General features: G+C 40.5%; 1 protein-coding gene across 6 annotated transcripts in view; it reads right to left on the bottom strand.

Annotated features, from left to right (window-relative positions):
• brd4 (bromodomain containing 4) overlaps positions 1 to 17,763 on the bottom strand; it is a 177,679-nt gene that overhangs the window by 79,273 nt on the left and 80,643 nt on the right. For 5 of the 6 annotated variants that reach the window (XM_043694781.1, XM_043694780.1, XM_043694778.1 and 2 more), the window contains 4 exons: positions 14,037 to 14,174; positions 10,616 to 10,754; positions 6,758 to 7,062; positions 5,640 to 6,032 (listed from right to left, as the gene is read on the bottom strand). In XM_043694781.1, the coding sequence (XP_043550716.1) occupies positions 5,640 to 6,032; positions 6,758 to 7,062; positions 10,616 to 10,754; positions 14,037 to 14,174 (975 nt within the window). Of the gene's footprint in view, positions 1 to 5,639; positions 6,033 to 6,757; positions 7,063 to 10,615; positions 10,755 to 14,036; positions 14,175 to 17,763 lie in introns of those variants that run through there. The other variant, XM_043694782.1, reaches the window with a different exon arrangement.

The raw sequence follows: 17,763 nt of genomic DNA on the forward strand, positions 1-17,763 counted from the left end.
ATTCAATTCAGTAGCCAGCTCCTGCTTTTCCTCTATCATTTGATCCCGTTAGCCGCACGTACTATCTCCAACTCCCTGAAATCATACAATGCTTTAGACTCAATTGCTTTGTGTGGTAGTAAACTCCACTCGTTCACTTCCTCTGGATAAATAAATTTTTCATCTCATCACTAAATAACTTACCCTGCATCCTTAAAATGTGACGGCTGACTCTGGATTCTCCAGTCATCAGAGCATCCTTCCTGCATCTTCGGTCCAACTCGTCCATGCCGACCAAATATCCCAATACAATCTAGTCCCACCTGCCTGCACCTGGCCCATATCCCTCCAAACCCTTCCTCTTCATATACCCACCCAGATCCTTTTTAAATGTTGCAATTGTACCAACCTCCACCACTTCCTCTGGCAGCTCATTCCATACACATACCACCATCTGCATGAAAAAGTTGCCCGAGGTCTCATCTTTCCCCTCTCACCCTAAACCTCTGCCCTCCAGTTCTGGACTCCCCCACCCCAGGGAGAAGACCTTGTCTATTTATTCTATCCATGCCCCTCATAATTTTGTAAACCTCTACCAGGTCACCCCTCAGCCTCCAACGCTCCAGGGAAAACAGCCCCAACCTGTTCAGCCTCGCCCTATAGCTCAAATCCTCCAACCCTGGCAACATCCTTGTAAATCTTTTCTGAGCCCTGTCAAGTTTCACAACATCTTTCCGATAGGAAGGAGACCAGAATTGCACGCAATATTCCAACAGTGGCCTAACCAAAGTCCTGTACAGCCGCAATGTGACCTCCCAACTCCTGTACTCAATACTCTGACCAATAAAGGAAAGCATACCAAACACTTTCTTCACTATCCTGTCTACCTGCGACTCCACTTTCAAGGAGCTATGAACCTGCACTCCATGGTCTCTTTGTTCAGCAACACTGCCCAAGACCTCACCATTAAATGAATAAGTCCAGCAGAGCATCCTTCCTCATAAGGAGACCAAAACTACACACAATATTCCAGGTGTGGTCTCACTAAGATCCTATGTATTTACAGCAAAACATCCCTGCTCCGGACTCAAACATTAAAGGCCAACACATTACAGAGGAACCTCGATTATCCGAATATCAGATTATCCAGCAAGATCCCAAGGTCCCAATTCTTGGCTAATCAATATGATCTGGCATTCGATTAACCAAACTAAATACTCCCCGCCCGTGTCCTTCAGATAATCAAGGTTCTTTTGTATTTGCCTTGACAACTAGTTGAACCTTCAGCGACTGGTGTAAGACACCCAAGCCTCAATACACACTTCCCACCCCTACCCCTCATTTCATAGCCAGACAATAATCTGCCTTCACGTTTTTGCTCCCAAAGTGATCTAATTTACCCACATTATACTGCATCTGCCAAGCATTTGCCCACTTACCCAGCTTGTCCAAATAACACCTGTACTTGCACATAAAAAGACTCGAAGTGGAAAGCTGTTCGGTTTAGATACCAACCTGCTAGCAATGCAATACCTCAACCTCAAACAAACTATGTAAAACAATGTCTAAGCTTTTTAATAAAGAGGAAGTGCAACAATATATTTATTAAAACTGTAAATAACATCCTCTGGCTACAAGTTTACACAAGTGGGAATTTGCCAAACAAACCTGGAGTTGCACTTGGATGACCTATATAGTTGTATTTCTTAGGATTCCGAAAGGGATGGTTTAACAAAACTCACTTTGTAACATTAAACTCTTGGGTGACTTTACACACATTTGTAGCTTGCCATTTTTCAAAAGGAAGAATAAAAAAGTTACTGCAACAGGGGGAGCACATTAAGAAACCAACACAGATTTGCTATCAGGTCTGAAGCTAGATTCTAGTTATCATTCTAGCGTGGTCATCAAGCGCACAAGTTACAGATGTCAGATGCAGCTTATCAATTTCATGCGGTGCAATTTACTGTTTAGAGGCTTTGTAGGACAGTGGCCAGCAGGGCCAGGTTGAAGTCTCACCAGAGGCATGTAATAATATTTCTGAACAGGTTGATTAGAGAAATGGGTTAAATAAAAATTTATATTAATTTGCTGCTTCACAATCAGGCAGTGAAATGAAAAGTCATAACTAACCACATCATTCAAAACAATTAGCTGTGTAAGCACTGACGTAGTGAAGGGAAAGATATCCTTCTTTCCTTTAAGAAATTAATTAGGACGGGAAGACAAAAGCTAATCTTTTTACAATTGACCAACTTGTTTTATGTCAAGAGTTTGGTGCTGGAAAAGCACAGCCGGTCAGACAGCATCTAAGGAGCAGGAGAATTGACGTTTCAAGAATAAGCCCTTCACCATGCCTGAAATGTCAATTCTCCAGCATCTGCAGACCTCACTTTCTTCCAATTTGTTGTGGCTCTGTTCGCCGAGCTGGGAATTAGTGTTGGAGACGTTTCGTACCATCTAGGTGACATCCTCAGTGCTTGGGAGCCTCCTGTGAAGCGTTTCTGTGATGTTTCCTCCGGCATTTATAGTGATTTGTGTCTGCCGCTTCCGGTTATCAGTTCCAGCTGTCCGCTGCAGTGGCCGGTATATTGGGTCCAGGTCGATGTGCTTATTGATTGAATCTGTGGATGAATGCCATGCCTCTAGGAATTCCCTGGCTGTTCTGTTTGGCTTGTCCGATAATAGGAGTGTTGTCCCAGTCGAATTCATGTTGCTTGTCATCTGAGTGTGTGGCTACTAAGGATAGCTGGTCGTGTCGTTTCGTGGCTAGTTGGTGTTCATGGATGCGGACCATTAGCTGTCTTCCTGTTTGTCCTGTGTAGTGTTTTGTGCAGTCCTTGCATGATTTTGTACACTACATTGGTTTTGCTCATGCTGGGTATCGGGTCCTTCGTCCTGGTGAGTTGTCTGAGAGTGGCTGTTGGTTTGTGTGCTGTCACGAGTCCTCGTGATCGCAGTAGTCTGGCTGTCAGTTCAGAAATGTTTTTGATGTATGGTAGTGTGGCTAGTCCTTTGGGTTGCGGCATGTCCTCGTTCCGTTGCCTTTCCCTTAGGCATCTGTTGATGAAATTGCACGGGTATCAGTTTTTGGCGAATACATTGTTTAGGTGTTCTTCTTCCTCTTTTTGCAGCCCTGGTGTACTGCAGTTTGTTGTGGCCCTTTTGAACAGCGTCTTGATGCAACTTCTTTTGTGTTTGTTGGGGAGGTTGCTTTCATAGTTCAGGACTTGGTCTGTGTATGTGGCTTTCCTGTATACCTTTGTGGTGAATTCTCCATTCGGTGTTCTCTGTACCATAACGTCTAGGAATGGGAGTTGGTTGTCCTTTTCTTCCTCTCTAGTGAATTGGATTCCTGCGAGTGTGGCGTTGATGATCCGGTGTGTGTTCTCTATTTCTGTGTTTTTAATGATTACAAAGGTATCATCCACATATCTGACCCAGAGTTGGGGATGAATTTGCAGTAAGACTGTTTGTTCTAATGTTTGCATTACTGCTTCTGAGCCCATGGGTGTGCCGTTGATTTGTTCATATATTTGGTTGTTGAATGTGAAGCGTGTTGTGAGGCACAGGTCCAGTAGTTTGAATATGCAGTCTTTGTTGATAGGTTCCCCGTCTTGTTGTCTGTTCTGTATGTTCAGCAGGTCGGCTATTGTTTCTCTGGCTAGGGTTTTGTCGATAGAGGTGAATCAGTGCCATTACATCGAATGAGACCATGGTTTCTTCCTTGTCTATGTGTATATTTCTGATGATGTCCAAGAATTCCTGTGTTGATTGTATAGAGTGTCTGGATCTGCTGATCAGGTGTTTCACCTTTTTCATCATTAAAAATACAGAAATAGAGAACACACACCGGATCATCAACACCACACTCACACCACTCCAATTCACTAGAGAGGAAGAAAAGGACAACCAACTCCCATTCCTTGGCGTTATGGTACAGAGAACACCGAACGGAGAATTCACCACAAAGGTATACAGGAAAGCCACATACACAGACCAAGTCCTGAACTATGAAAGCAACCACCCCAACACACATAAAAGTAGTTGCATCAAGACACTGTACAAAAGGGCCACAACACTGCAGTACACCAGAACTGCAAAAAGAGGAAGAAGAACACCTATACAATGTATTCGCCAAAAACTGATACCCGCGCAATTTCATCAACAGATGCCTAAGGGAAAGACAACGGGCTTGCCACACTACCCAAAGGACTAGCCACACTACCATACATCAAAAACATCTCTGAACTGACAGCCAGACTACTGCGACCACTAGGCCTCGTGACAGCACACAAACCAACAGCCACTCTCAGACAACAACTTACCAGAACGAAGGACCCGATACCCAGCATGAGCAAAACCAATGTAGTGTACAAAATCCCATGCAAGGACTGCACAAAACACTACACAGGACAAACAGGAAGACAGCTAATGGTCCGCATCCATGAACACCAACCAGCCACAAAACGACACGACCAGCTATCCTTAGTAGCCACACACTCAGATGACAAGCAACATGAATTCGACTGGGACAACATGACTGTTATCAGACAAGCCAAACAAAGAACAGCCAGGGAATTCCTAGAGGCATGGCACTCATCCACAGATTCAATCAATAAGCACATCGACCTGGACCCAATATACCGGCCACTGCAGCGGACAGCTGGAACTGATAACCGGAAGCGGCAAATACAAATCACTATAAATGCCGGAGGAAACATCACAGAAACGCTTCACAGGAGGCTCCCAAGCACTGAGGATGTCACCTAGACGGTACGAAACGTCGGCAAACAGAACCACAACAACGAGCACCCAAGCTACAATTCTTCTCTCAAACTTTTTTTCAATTTGTTTTATGGACAAATTTGAAATACAAATTTAATATTCATTGAGTTAAGCTTTAGATAACGTTCACAGTCAACAAGGCTGGAGAGTGTATAAGGCATTTTATACAGGGTAAAGAATTTACTGAAAGTTTAATGAAATATAGCTAAGGCCTGATCAGTTACCTTAATTATCACAAGCACAGGTAAATAGGGCTATCTTGATTATTTTTTCCATTAAACAATGAAGCTCTTAACCTTAGATAGGTTGCAGTTCTGCAGTTTTATATTGTTGTGTTTTTAAATTTAACAAACAAGAGCAGCTCCAAACAATTTTTATTCTATTTCAGATTCAGAACATTTTTCTCAAAAGATTATGCTGAATAAACATTGTTTAAAGTCTTAATTATTGTGCTAGATCATAGTATGATTATTCAAATAAAAATCTTTGTATTCAAACTTTTGTCGACCATTATAAAACACCAAGAAAGTCATTCTCAGCATTCTTTTAATAATGGGAACAAGAGCTGAGCAGAGGTCAACTCCAAAATGTAACAAGTTTAAACATTTCTGTGTCCAAATTGGTCTTTCTACAGACTACATGCTTGCACTCTATGACCAGTATATTATGGTACATTAAGGTATCATCCCACTCAACTTTAAATGGCTTCAACTGCCTGTGTTTGGGATTGCACCTGTACAATGTGGATAATAAAAAAAATGTTTTTTTTAGGTTATTCCTCACATACAAAATAACCAACAAATTAGATTCAATGCTGCTACATAATTCAAGCTCTAAAATTTTAGCAACCAAGATTGTAGGTATTAACTTACTTTAATAGTACTGAGATCCATGGGGTGCTTAATAATGTCATGATAATCATGCAGTCCCAGGGCTTCCACGTCCACAGGTTTGTAGAAGGGCCAGGCATAGGCTGCATGCTTCTTGGCGAACATTTCTTTTAGAATGCCAGTGCAGTACTTCAACTGTTCCGAAACCTTTCCACTGCCAACAACCACCCCACCACCACCACCACCAGCTTTTTCTAGGTGTTGTTGCTGAGAGTCTGGCATTTCTTTTTTGACAGGTTTTGGAGGTCTGCCGCTTCTAGATGGAATCTTTGCAGGTTTGGGCTCGGTCACTAAAGGAGAAGACTCTCTACTCTTCACAGCAACATTGGTTGTTGGAGTTGTTGTATCAGCTTTCCTTTTCACTCCCTTTTTATGCTGCAAAGAAAAATGTACAATTGAGGCTCTATTCTTGCAATTCTAAAGACAGTATCATCCGAACAATACTCTGGGGGTGGGAGATAAGCGATGCACATAAGAATTATCCTTCAACTAATTAAAGTCTATTTCAAAGTGTTCTTCCACTGTCACACAAATGAAAGTTCCCAAGTCTGACTGCTTCTTATAAAGCTAGTTAATTTTTATTCACACTTAAAGCACAACACAACCATGAATGAAAACACAAGCACAGCTGGTGACATGCATCTTCAGACGATGTCTGTCTTAAAAGTTGACAGTGTCTTCAACTGCATTAAATGCTGCACTGCTTGGACAGATGCAGCAAAAGGAAGGAGTGTGTCTTTGGACAATTCCTCACTTTGGGAGAATTGTTTAGAATTTTCAATAAACATAGATATCAAACACTTCAGCTGCAATTTTGTTGGACCTTCTCACTCATCTGTTCTCCCAGTACCGAGTCTGGAGAATGAATGAGTTACAACTAATTAATTCAAACAGGGGTTATACAAAATACAACAAAATAAAACCTTTGCAAAGTTCAGAGTAAGCAGTTTATCCACTCAAAAAATATACAAGTATACTTGATAAAACATTCAGGACTTTGCTGATTCAAATTCTCTGTTGGAATTTAGATGACTCAAGTCTAAAAAAGATGAAAGTATAGAGGACAAAACCAGTGGAAAAGCTACTGAAAGATTACTGACCTTTGAAGGCTGTGAAGCTGTTGTCATTACTGTTGTTGGCGTGAGGGTTGGCATTGGAGGAGCTGACGTATGTGGCGACACAGTCGTTGTTGGTGGCTGTACTATCAAATCAGGAGTCGCTGGAGGAAATGACTGGGGTGTGGGTGCTGGCACTGATACAGAAGGAAGTTGCGGCTGTGGTGGTGGTGGTTGAGACGCCTGAGGTGCCCGCTGGGGTGGTTGCTGCTGTGGCTGTGTTGGTGCCAATGCTGGCATTGTCGTCTGTGTGACAGTCTGTACAGTTGACATGTTGGGTTTAGACTGAACTAAACAAAAAACAAAATGATAATCTATATTAAATATTTAACCAGATTAAATCTCAACCCCAACAACAGAGATCTTGAAATTGGTCCCCACACAAAGATCAACCATTAACAACTATTATACACCACTTACTCTCTGTAGTAATCGGCATTTAGCAGAAAACAATGGACAATTATTTTAAAAGGTTTCCTTTTTAAGAAATGAGGCACCTCAATACTTCTCCACCATACAAGCCAATCTCAATTAGGGGAGATACAATAGTAAGAAGAATCGACAACACTTTGCAAAAAACCAAAATTCACCTGATAGGATGCTAAAGGAAGAAATGATTCAACATAGATGTACCACATCAATAAGTGGTTGCATTCCATAAAAGTACAAGTTATGGAAAAGTTGTGCAGATTAAATTATGCTCTAAGAACTTAGTTAACAGTTAGCCCTCAAACAGTGTAGATTAATTAGCATCTGTGTTTGACATGGTACCTTGCTATGCGCAAAACCACTGCTGCTTTTCCATACAGTTAAGGATAATTATTTGCTGGCATTTTAATGATTCCCAATATATCTCAATATCGGAAGATGTCGAAACTGGTATGCTCACAAGTAAAATATTGTCTTTAAATAGGATAGCGGTCTTTTGATTGCTTTTGACTTCCTGGGAGAACACTGGCTAGGGAAACGTTCTACAACTGTATGTCTCGCATACTGTGAACATTTGCTGAAATGAAATATTTGGAATCTTCCAGGAAGGAAGAAAAAAATCACGTGAAGATAAAATACACCATCTAATCAATAAGGCTCCAACCCATTTAGGTGACTTCTTACTGATTTATGTAAATGCCAAATACTAAAATGGAAAGTTAAAGCAGTTAGTATATTAGGAACTCTTGCCATTATTGCCAATTTTAACTTGGAAACCTACTCATAATTGATACTTTTTCCCATAATCCCTCAGAAAGGCTGCTTAAGTTTAACAGTCAATATACGAGGACATTAATATCTTGATGCTTGGAAATTCTATAGCACTATAACAATTCTTTCTGCTGACAGTTACATCAGTAGTGGTTGGTTAGCTGGAGCAGTAACATGATCCCACAACATCGCTATCAGTGAGTGGGGGTCTTGCACTAAAGCACCTCAATTCAGTTAACTGATGAGGCCTAGTCAGTCAAGAGAATAGATCCGCAAATTCTTAGTGATCTAGCCAGTAAATTACTTTATGAATTTAATCCACTGTCAGTTTATTTACAGAAAACCAAAATATAGAATTTAAAAAGTCTAAGATTGCCACAAATGAAGCACAATGAGCACACAATTCACAAAAGGAGTTACCTGCTCTTATTTGATAAATGACATCCTTTACTCATAGGGCAAATCTATAATATTCTATTTAAGGCAAGAATGGATTGCCCTCACATAAAACACTGCGGCTTGTTGAAGTATAGAATTTGACTGACTCAAGTAAATTAAAATGAATTAATTAATAGTCTTCCTGCATCATCTTTCTTTCAAGTCTTACAAGTGCAAGAGATTTGGGAAGGCGGCAGAGGTTATACTACTGCAGTCAATCAACTTAACTGCTTACCAATTCAAGAACTGAAAAGCAGAGGTTTTTTTTGTTTTCTCAGCTAAGTATCTGCCTCGTCCAAAAAAAAACATATTACATTATCGACCTAGATCAGAAATGGATTGTTTTCTGTTGCCTGTAATTCCCTGTAAACACACAATCTAAGTCCAGAGCAGTAACAACTTATATTTATACAGCAGTTTGAACATAACAGAACTGCCCGTGTTCCACAGCAGCATTCAGCAAACTATGACAGCATGCCAATTAAGATGATGAGTAGAGAAGGCCAAAAGTTTGGTCGAAGCAATGCCCTTTATGGAGTATTTGTACAGAGGCGGGTGAGTGGTGTTTGGAAATGAATTCCAGATTTAAGCAATAGGTTGATAGTAGTTAAGCACTAACAATATTCCAGTGTGTAATCAAAACCTCTAGAAGAACAAATACGAACTATTCCCTACTTGGGATTCATTCTGGACTTGACAAAGTCAATAGGGTCTTGGTTTGCAATGTTACCAATCTCAGTAATAAAAATAACCCAAACAATCAATTAGCCTTTCAGCATGGCATTACAAAAGGAAGTTACAGATTAATGCTATTAATTTGTTATTTATCCACAACCAAAAAAATCAATTCCTTGCAGCTAATGCAGGCAAAAAAATATTCTCTACAAGGAACCAAGTATCTGTGTAAATATACCCTTGAGACAACATTGAAAAAAAAATGGCAAAATGCATACCTAAAACAAAAAAAAACAGAAGATCACAACTTAATATTGGTCTTGCTAATTTTTATTGTCTATTTTATATGTAGGCTTACGCCCAAAACACCAATTCTCCTGCTTCTTGGAGACTGCCTAATCTACTGTGCTTTTCCAGGGCCACTTCTTTCAATTATCTCCAGCATCTGCAGACGTCACTTTCTCCTACTTTATATGCATATTAATCGACTGTACTATTCCAGCTACACCGCGCAACTGTGGTCAATATGCAAATTATGTTATCAGGATATTCTCAGTTTCAGGGCACCAGTTAATGGTTTATTGCTAAAACACTTCCTTAGCAGCTATTTTGCAACTCAAACAAAGGAAAATGCTATTAGCAGCAATCCATATTTAATTTGTGCATATTAAGAGGGTGAAGACAAAGTTAGACCATCATATTTTAAACACAGGTTGAAAATATGCATTTTCCTGGAAAGGTGTGATATATGTTTGCACTGCTGCTCAAGGGAACTAAGTAGAGTTACTTGCTAAGAACATCTACAGTAACATTCAACAGCACTACTCAGGAGTTAGTGGTCACTATCCCTTCTTTTGTTTTACCTTTTATTGCATCCTTTAATGTCCTCATAACTAGATACATTCGACGAGCACAAGTTTTGAATAAGGTAGATACAAAACTTAAAGATCAGTTTGGTCAAACTACTGTCCTTCCAAAATCTTTTGTCAAGAGTATAACCAAATAGAACACTTTACACAAACTAATTCAAAAAGGATGTTACAATGCTATCCCTTTAGTTCCAAAAGATGACATTTGGTGATATATTCAAAAAAGTTAAACATACAAGTTAAATACTGGATAAAAATATGGTGAAAGCAAGTTTTAGAGCTACACTAGAAGAGAACTTGGATCAGGCAGTTCACAATGTAGAGAAATTTATATACAAGTAGGGGGAAACAGCAAAAACAGAAGGCCATATAATGCAAATATCAGTGGTTCAACAAATCACGATATCACATGTAATCAAACTAAGATGAAATTTCTTCATTCATAGCCTACAACAGCCCAAGCAACAAAACTATCTTCAAATTTAATAGTGGGTTCTTTGCCAAGTGAAACAATAACATAGTATGCTCAAAATGAAAATATGTAACCTTTTTAAATCACAGCGAAATGCACAAGCAAAGCAGCAGTCAGTGCTAGGACAGGCATGAGATAGCCTGAACGAATCAGCCCCTAATTAAGGAATACAAGACAAAAAACATTTACCTGTTTCCTTTCTGCCCCTACCCCGTGATCCTTTGGTAGGCTGTATGGGTATTTCAATCTCTTCTTGTGGCATTTCTGAAATTTTCTGAAGGAAGATCTTTTCCAAAGCTTCTGCCATTAAGACTATGTCATCTCCTTGCTGTTAATGAAATAATATTAATCAGTAGCGACAATTTAATGATAGCAATAAGCAAAGAAGATGCTTAGTTCTTAATCTAACAGTTAAAAGAAACTGTGAATGGAAACTGATTGCACAGAGGAAATATTGCAGCCCATTTACATTGAGCAACTTTGAGAAATGGTAATGAAGCTAATGACATAGAACATGACATCTTAACAAAATAGACTAGTTATGTGCCGGGTATAAGCAGGTAAGGAAAGAGTTAAGTTCTGAGTTTTGTGAAACAAGACGTTCCGCTGAGCATGACTCAGATCAGATAAAAACATACAGTTAACAATGGAGTGCTGGAGGCAAGGGTAATGGGTTAACAAGGTGGAAAAGCATTCATTACGTAGAACCATTTAACAATATTGAAAGCATTCAGTATGTAAGGTCAGTTTAACAAGGTGAAAAGTATTCATTAGGTGAAGTCAGTTAAAGTTAAGAACATTCATTGTGTAACAGCAGATGGCTTCTTCTTTGCTACTGACACTCGCTGATTGCAATGGTCATCCAATAAATATGTATGCTGCCTTATCTAGAAGCTCCTCCCTGTAAAATAATTATATAATTAAGAAACTGCTGTTCCAGAGAAGACCGAGAAATCATGGCCATGTGCACATGGGCGGTCGTTCTCTCTCCCTCCAAGGCCCGGAATAAGGATGGAGGTAAAACTATACAGTGTCTTTGAGTGCTTTGCTTGGACTGAGGGAGGAAACGGGACAACCCTCTCACTACTGCAGAAATGCTGTTCCCCGACACTTCATGTCAGTTCTGAATAGGAGTCATCTCGACTCAAAACGTTCGGTTACTCACTCCATGGACACTGCCTGACTTGCTGTGATAGAGTCATAGACTCATATGTACAGCACAGAAACAGACCCTTCAGTCCAACTTGTCCATGCCACCCAGATATCCTAACCCAACCGAATTCCAGCTGCCAGCCAGCCCATATCCCTCCAAACCCTTCCTATTCATACACCCATCCAAATGCCTTTTAAATGATGCAACTGCACTAGCCTCCACCATTTCCTCTGGCAGATCATTCCATTCATATACCACCTGCTGCATAAAATTGCCCCTTAGGTCTCTTTTATATCTTTCCCCCTTCACCCTCAACTTATGCCCTCTAGCTCTGGACCCCTAACCCCCACCCCAAGGAAAAGACTTGGTCTATCTTACCTATGCCATTCAAGATCTTAGTCATCCCTCAGCCTCCGACACTGGGAGGGGAAAACACCCCCAGCCTATTCAGCCTTTCTCTATAGCTCAAATCCTCCAACCCGGACAACGTTAAATTTCTTCTGAACCTATTCAAACTTTACAATACCCTTCTGATAGGAAGATCAGAATTGCATGCAATATTCCAAACGTGGCCTAAACAATGTCCTGTACAGCCGCAACATGCTCCCAACTCCAATACTCTGACCCATAAAGGAAAGCACACCAAATGCCTTCTTCACTATGTGAGACATAATTTCCCACACACAAACCCAAGTTGACTATCCATAACCAGTTCTTGCCTTTCCAAATACATGTGCATCCTGTCCCTCAGAATTCAGTCCAACAACTTGCCCACCACTGATATCAGGCTCAGCGGTCTATAGTTCCCTGCCTTGTCCTTACCACCTTAGCCAACCTCCAGTCTACCGGCACCTCAACTGTGACTATCGATGTTACATATATCTCAGCAAAGGGACCCAACAATCACTTTCCTAGCTTTCCACAGAATTCTACGATGCACCTCAATCAGGTTGTGGGGATTTATCCACCTTTATGTATTTCAAGGCATCCAGCACTTCCTCCTCTGTAATACAGACATTTTTCAAGATGTTAACATCTATTTCCCTGCATTCTATATCTTCCATGTCCTTTGACACAGTAAACACCAATGCAAAATACTCATTTAAATATCTCCCCCATCTCTTGCAACTCCACACAAGGGCCGATATGCAATCTTTCAGGGGCCCTATTCTGTCTCGAGCTACCCTTTTGTCCTTAATGTATTTGGAAATACCCTTTGGATTCTCCTTAACCCTATTTGCCAAAGCAATGTTCCCTTTTTGCCCTCCTGATTTCCCTCAAGTATACTCCCACTACCTTTATACTCTCCTAAGGATCTTCTCTATACCTGACATATGCTTCCTTTTTTTTTAAAACCACACCCTCCGGTTGTTTAGTCATCCCTACACCTACCAGCCTTTGCTTTCACAATAACAAAAATATGCTGCCACTGGACTCTCAGTATCTCATTTCTGAAGGCTTCCCATTTTCCAGCATTTGTTGTTTTCAGTACAGATTCCAGCATCTGCAGTAATTTGCTCCTAAAGCAAGGTCATTTCTGAATTAGACACAATTTGAGATCAAATACTGAGTACTACCAATGAGTAAACTGCACATCATCCAAACAACAATGTAATCATTTAGCATCAATCTTTAATGACACCACATGTTTGCAAACGTAGCTGCAACTGTTTTTCTGCAGACAGCTACTGTCTTGCAACACATCGCAGTGAACGGTGATTCCGATTCTGTTCAACCTACCAAAGAGACATTTATACCCCAAAAGTTTGATTTCAACACAATAGCTGATAAAGCAATGTTAATCACCTCATTGAAGTATTCACTAAGACCACTCATTTCAGAGTTACCCAGCATTTTATTTTCCAAAATACTATCACATCCCTTCATACAAAATTAAAAGCACAAGTGTGATGCAACACAACACCAAGCATTTAATGTTCAATACCTGTGTCTTCACCTAAAGGTACTGATTCCATCTGTCGAATCAAAATATTGTTGTTTTGCAGGGTACACAATAAAATAATCATCTGACACCCCACAAAATGGAATGTTCCAACAACTAGTATCACAAAACACCCTCTCATATCCAGTACCAAACATGCACTTCAGTAACAAAATAACTTGCATACACTTTCCAAATGGCACCTAATTGATGCTGAATAACATTGTATTGAGCGGAGGAGCGCCTAACTGAACATGCATAAAGTGCACTCATCCAGGAGCAGATCTTTTGGATACTGTTCGACATCAAAGAGAACTCCATCTTAAGGGGTACCTATCTAACTAGGTTTACAATAGAAAACTGGTAGCTTGGGTGAGGTAACAGCTGAATAATATGATTCGGTTACGTTCACTCAAAGTAGTTCAGAAAAGGAGGAAGTTTAATTAGGAGCCTTTTCCTGGTACATGGATGTGCTGCTCCCCATGTTATTTACCTTAAATATGTCAAGATCTTACCTTATTATAAATGTAACAGTTGGTAAACATGGTATTGAAGTCCTGAATACATTCTTGGGCGTTCAAGTAGTAATTGTTTTCTAAGCGCTTTTTAATTGTTCCCATATCCATAGGATTCTTGATGATTTTATAATAATCCTGAAAAGAGATTAATTAGATCAGTATAATCACTTGTTAACTTAAAATTACAGCCTTCAGGTGGAAAGGTAATCCTTGTACCACACACTGGACAAAATTTCATTCAAACTTAATCAATAGTCTACATGTTCTCTACTGAGAGTTAATGCAACCATTGACTCCATAAGCTGAAAATGTGTTGCTGGAAAAGCGCAGCAGGTCAGGCAGCATCCAAGGAACAGGAGAATCGACGTTTCGGGCATAAGCCCTTCTTCAACTAAATTCAGTAATATGCATTTGATATGATAAATCAGAAAAACAACCAGGAAGCTTCCAGTGCCATGAAAACAAAAACTATTGATTAAAATATCTGAGGAATAAGTAGAAGAAGAAACCACTCAGTTGTGATCAGCAACTTCCAAAATTGAAGGTGGTAAAGTCAACTTCGAGTCAAGGGACTGGTTCTGAAAAAAAGAGTCATTGAACTCGAAATTTTGTTTCTCTTTAGCTGCAGCCAAATCCGCAAGATTTCAATCGTGCTTTCTGAAGTTTCACCCAGCTTTTCTTTGCAACTATCATACCACTGGAAGACTCCAAAAGGAGCAATGGCACAATAACTTCTGTACGTTTGGTTGAACATTCCAATATACAGGTGGAGCTTGGTCATGATACCAACTACTGCACTGTTAAAGTCTCAAGAGCATAGCTTCCAGACAGAACACAGCCAATGTTGAGCAAATATGCAAGCAGCTTACTTAGAATCATGGACTCATGCAGCACAGAAACAGATCTTTCAGTCCAACCCCAGGCTGAACATCAACCCAAACTAAACTCGCCCCATCTGTCTGTTCATTGCCCATATCCCTCCAAACCTTCCCTGTGCATGTATCTATCCAAATGTCTCAAACACTTGATAAGTGTACCCACGTCCACCACTTCCTCAGGAAGTCCATTCCTCACTCGAGCCCACCCTGTGCAACAAATTTGCCCATCTTTTTTAAATTTTTGTCCTCTCACCTTAAAAATGTGCCTCCTAATCTTGAAATCACCCATCCTGGGGCAAAGACAATTATCATTAATGATCAAAAACAGCACTTTCTCTATACCAAACCAATTTCTGCTACATCCCTTCCATTTCAGGTCTCTGGTTTCAGCTTTATCTGCCTCCAAATAGTCTCAGACTTGATGGAAGTCCAAGTAAAATCTACTGCTTTTGACCTCATTCTCACAGTCACGGTTAATGCTATGTACAAGAAACAGTTTTCATGGGTACTTGTGGAGACCAAGTATATTCTTCACAATGAAGACAGCCCACATGCCACCATGAAAGCAGAGACATACAAAAAGATTGTATGGGCATAAATGGCAAAATCCATGAACTACGATAAACTCATGAATAGTCACATCACCTACTCCTTTGGCCCCACTGAGTTAGGTTAAAAGTGCTACCTGCTCCAGAGAGGTACTTAATATCTATGAACAAATTGATTATAAAATATGCAAAAGTTTGATTGAATGCAAAATGTAGAAGGGTGTAACATGTGCAGAAGATCACCTCAGAATGAAGTTTCAGCTTAATAAGCTGCTAGACGGGGATACACACTTAAATCCAGTCAATTCTGTGAAGTAACAAAAGGCAGTACACAATATTGCAGATTATAATCACCAGATTGCCAGTACTCTCGCCAAGATACTTTAACTATGTTACATAACCATCCACCATAGATTGTTTTGCTCTAAACTAGCTTTTTGCGTTATCCAAAATCTCTTCTACCCACTTTTAGCAACCACAAATTTGCTTCCGAGTGACAGACTGAATTCTGATCTTATGTCCACCTCCATTTCCTTCCTTAAATCTACCAGTTAAATTCAAGCCCCCCTCTTCACATATCGCTAATCAATACCTACTTATCAAGAATACCAACACTAGAAAGAGTTAAATGCATCAAGGAATGATTGTGAACTGGCAATAGCTGAACAGTCAGTCAAAGACCAATGGTGGATCTACCAGCAACACCCACATCCAGAGAGAAAAAAAATTAGACCCTATAATTTGCATTCTGAGAACCACTCAAGGTCCAGATCTCATCCCAACCCTGATCAAAAACTGGGTTTACAATTCAGTGTCGCAAGGAAGCAAGTAGCATTCAGCTCAATATGACAGCAGGGAAGCTGAAAGCATGTTCCTCTTTTCCAGAGGCTACAATTACACCATGTAGGGTAAAACAAACAAGCTTCCAATGAAAACTCAGTTAAAAATCAGAAAACACCAGGTTATAGTCCAACAGGTTTAATTGGAAGCTCAATAGCTTTCGGAGCGTCGCTCCTTCATCAGGTGGTAGTGGAGGACTCAATCCTAACGCACAGAATTTATAGCAAAAATTTAGTGTGATGTTACTGAAATTATACATTGAAAAATTGATTATCTGTTAAGCCTTTCATCGGTGAGAATACCATGATAGTTTCACTACTTTCATGTGTAAATCACAAAACCTTTTTTAAAAAGTTGCATTCTCAGGTTAACTGTTAACAATGGTGATAGCTAGACAAGATGTTGAAGTTGTTAGACCCTGTGTTCTCTGTCTATGCCATGATGTTTAGATTGATTCTAATCTAAAAAGTGAGATAACGGAGTTTTACATGAATGCATGCAGTTTTTGAGCAAAATACAATGTAATCCTGAAAGTACAAATTCACCCCACAAAATGCGTGCATGTGGGAGAGAGAGAGTGCGAGAGAGAGAGTGAGTGCGAGAGAGAGTGCGCAAGAGTGTGTTTAGTGAGTGCAGAGTGTCTTAAGTCTGAGAGGGGGTGCATCTGAGTGTGGGAGTGTGTGTGTGTCTGTAACGGTGTGTGTGGGTGTCCATACAACCCTGTCACGGTAGGCGCTGCAAGACGTGTCAGAGTGAGAACACAGACACCACCATTACACGTGGGGACACCTCCCTCCTTGTACATGGCAGGTACTCATGTGACTCAGACAACGTTGTCTATCTTGTACGTTGCAAGCAAGGATGCCCGGAGGCATGTTACTCTGGGGAAACCAAGCAAAGGCTATGACAACGGATAACTGGGCACCGCACAAGAATCAACAGACAGGAGTGTCCCCTCCCAGTTGGGGAACACTTCAGTGGTCCAGGACATTTGAACTCTGACCTTTGGTTGACCATCCTCCAAGGCAGACTTCGGGACAGGCAGCAGCAAAAAGTAGCCGAGCAGAGGCTGATAGCTAAGTTCGGTACCCATAGGGAGGGCCTCAACCAGCCCCTTGGGTTCATGTCTCATTACAGGTGACCACCATTTTGCACACACACGCACACCTACACACATATATACAACGCGCGCACACTCTCACAAAGATCACACACACACACACACACTCAACCCCCAAACCAGACACACAGACAAAGACCCACATGCACACACACATTTTGTGGGCTGAATTTGTACTTGCAGGGTTATGTTGTATTTTGCTCAAACACACACACACACACACACACACACACACACACTCAACCCCCAAACCAGACACAGACAAAGACCCACATGCACACACACATTTTGTGGGCTGAATTTGTACTTGCAGGGTTATGTTGTATTTTGCTCAAAAA

The sequence above is a fragment of the Chiloscyllium plagiosum genome, chromosome 8, assembly GCF_004010195.1.
Source record: "Chiloscyllium plagiosum isolate BGI_BamShark_2017 chromosome 8, ASM401019v2, whole genome shotgun sequence".
Lineage (NCBI taxonomy): Eukaryota > Metazoa > Chordata > Chondrichthyes > Orectolobiformes > Hemiscylliidae > Chiloscyllium > Chiloscyllium plagiosum.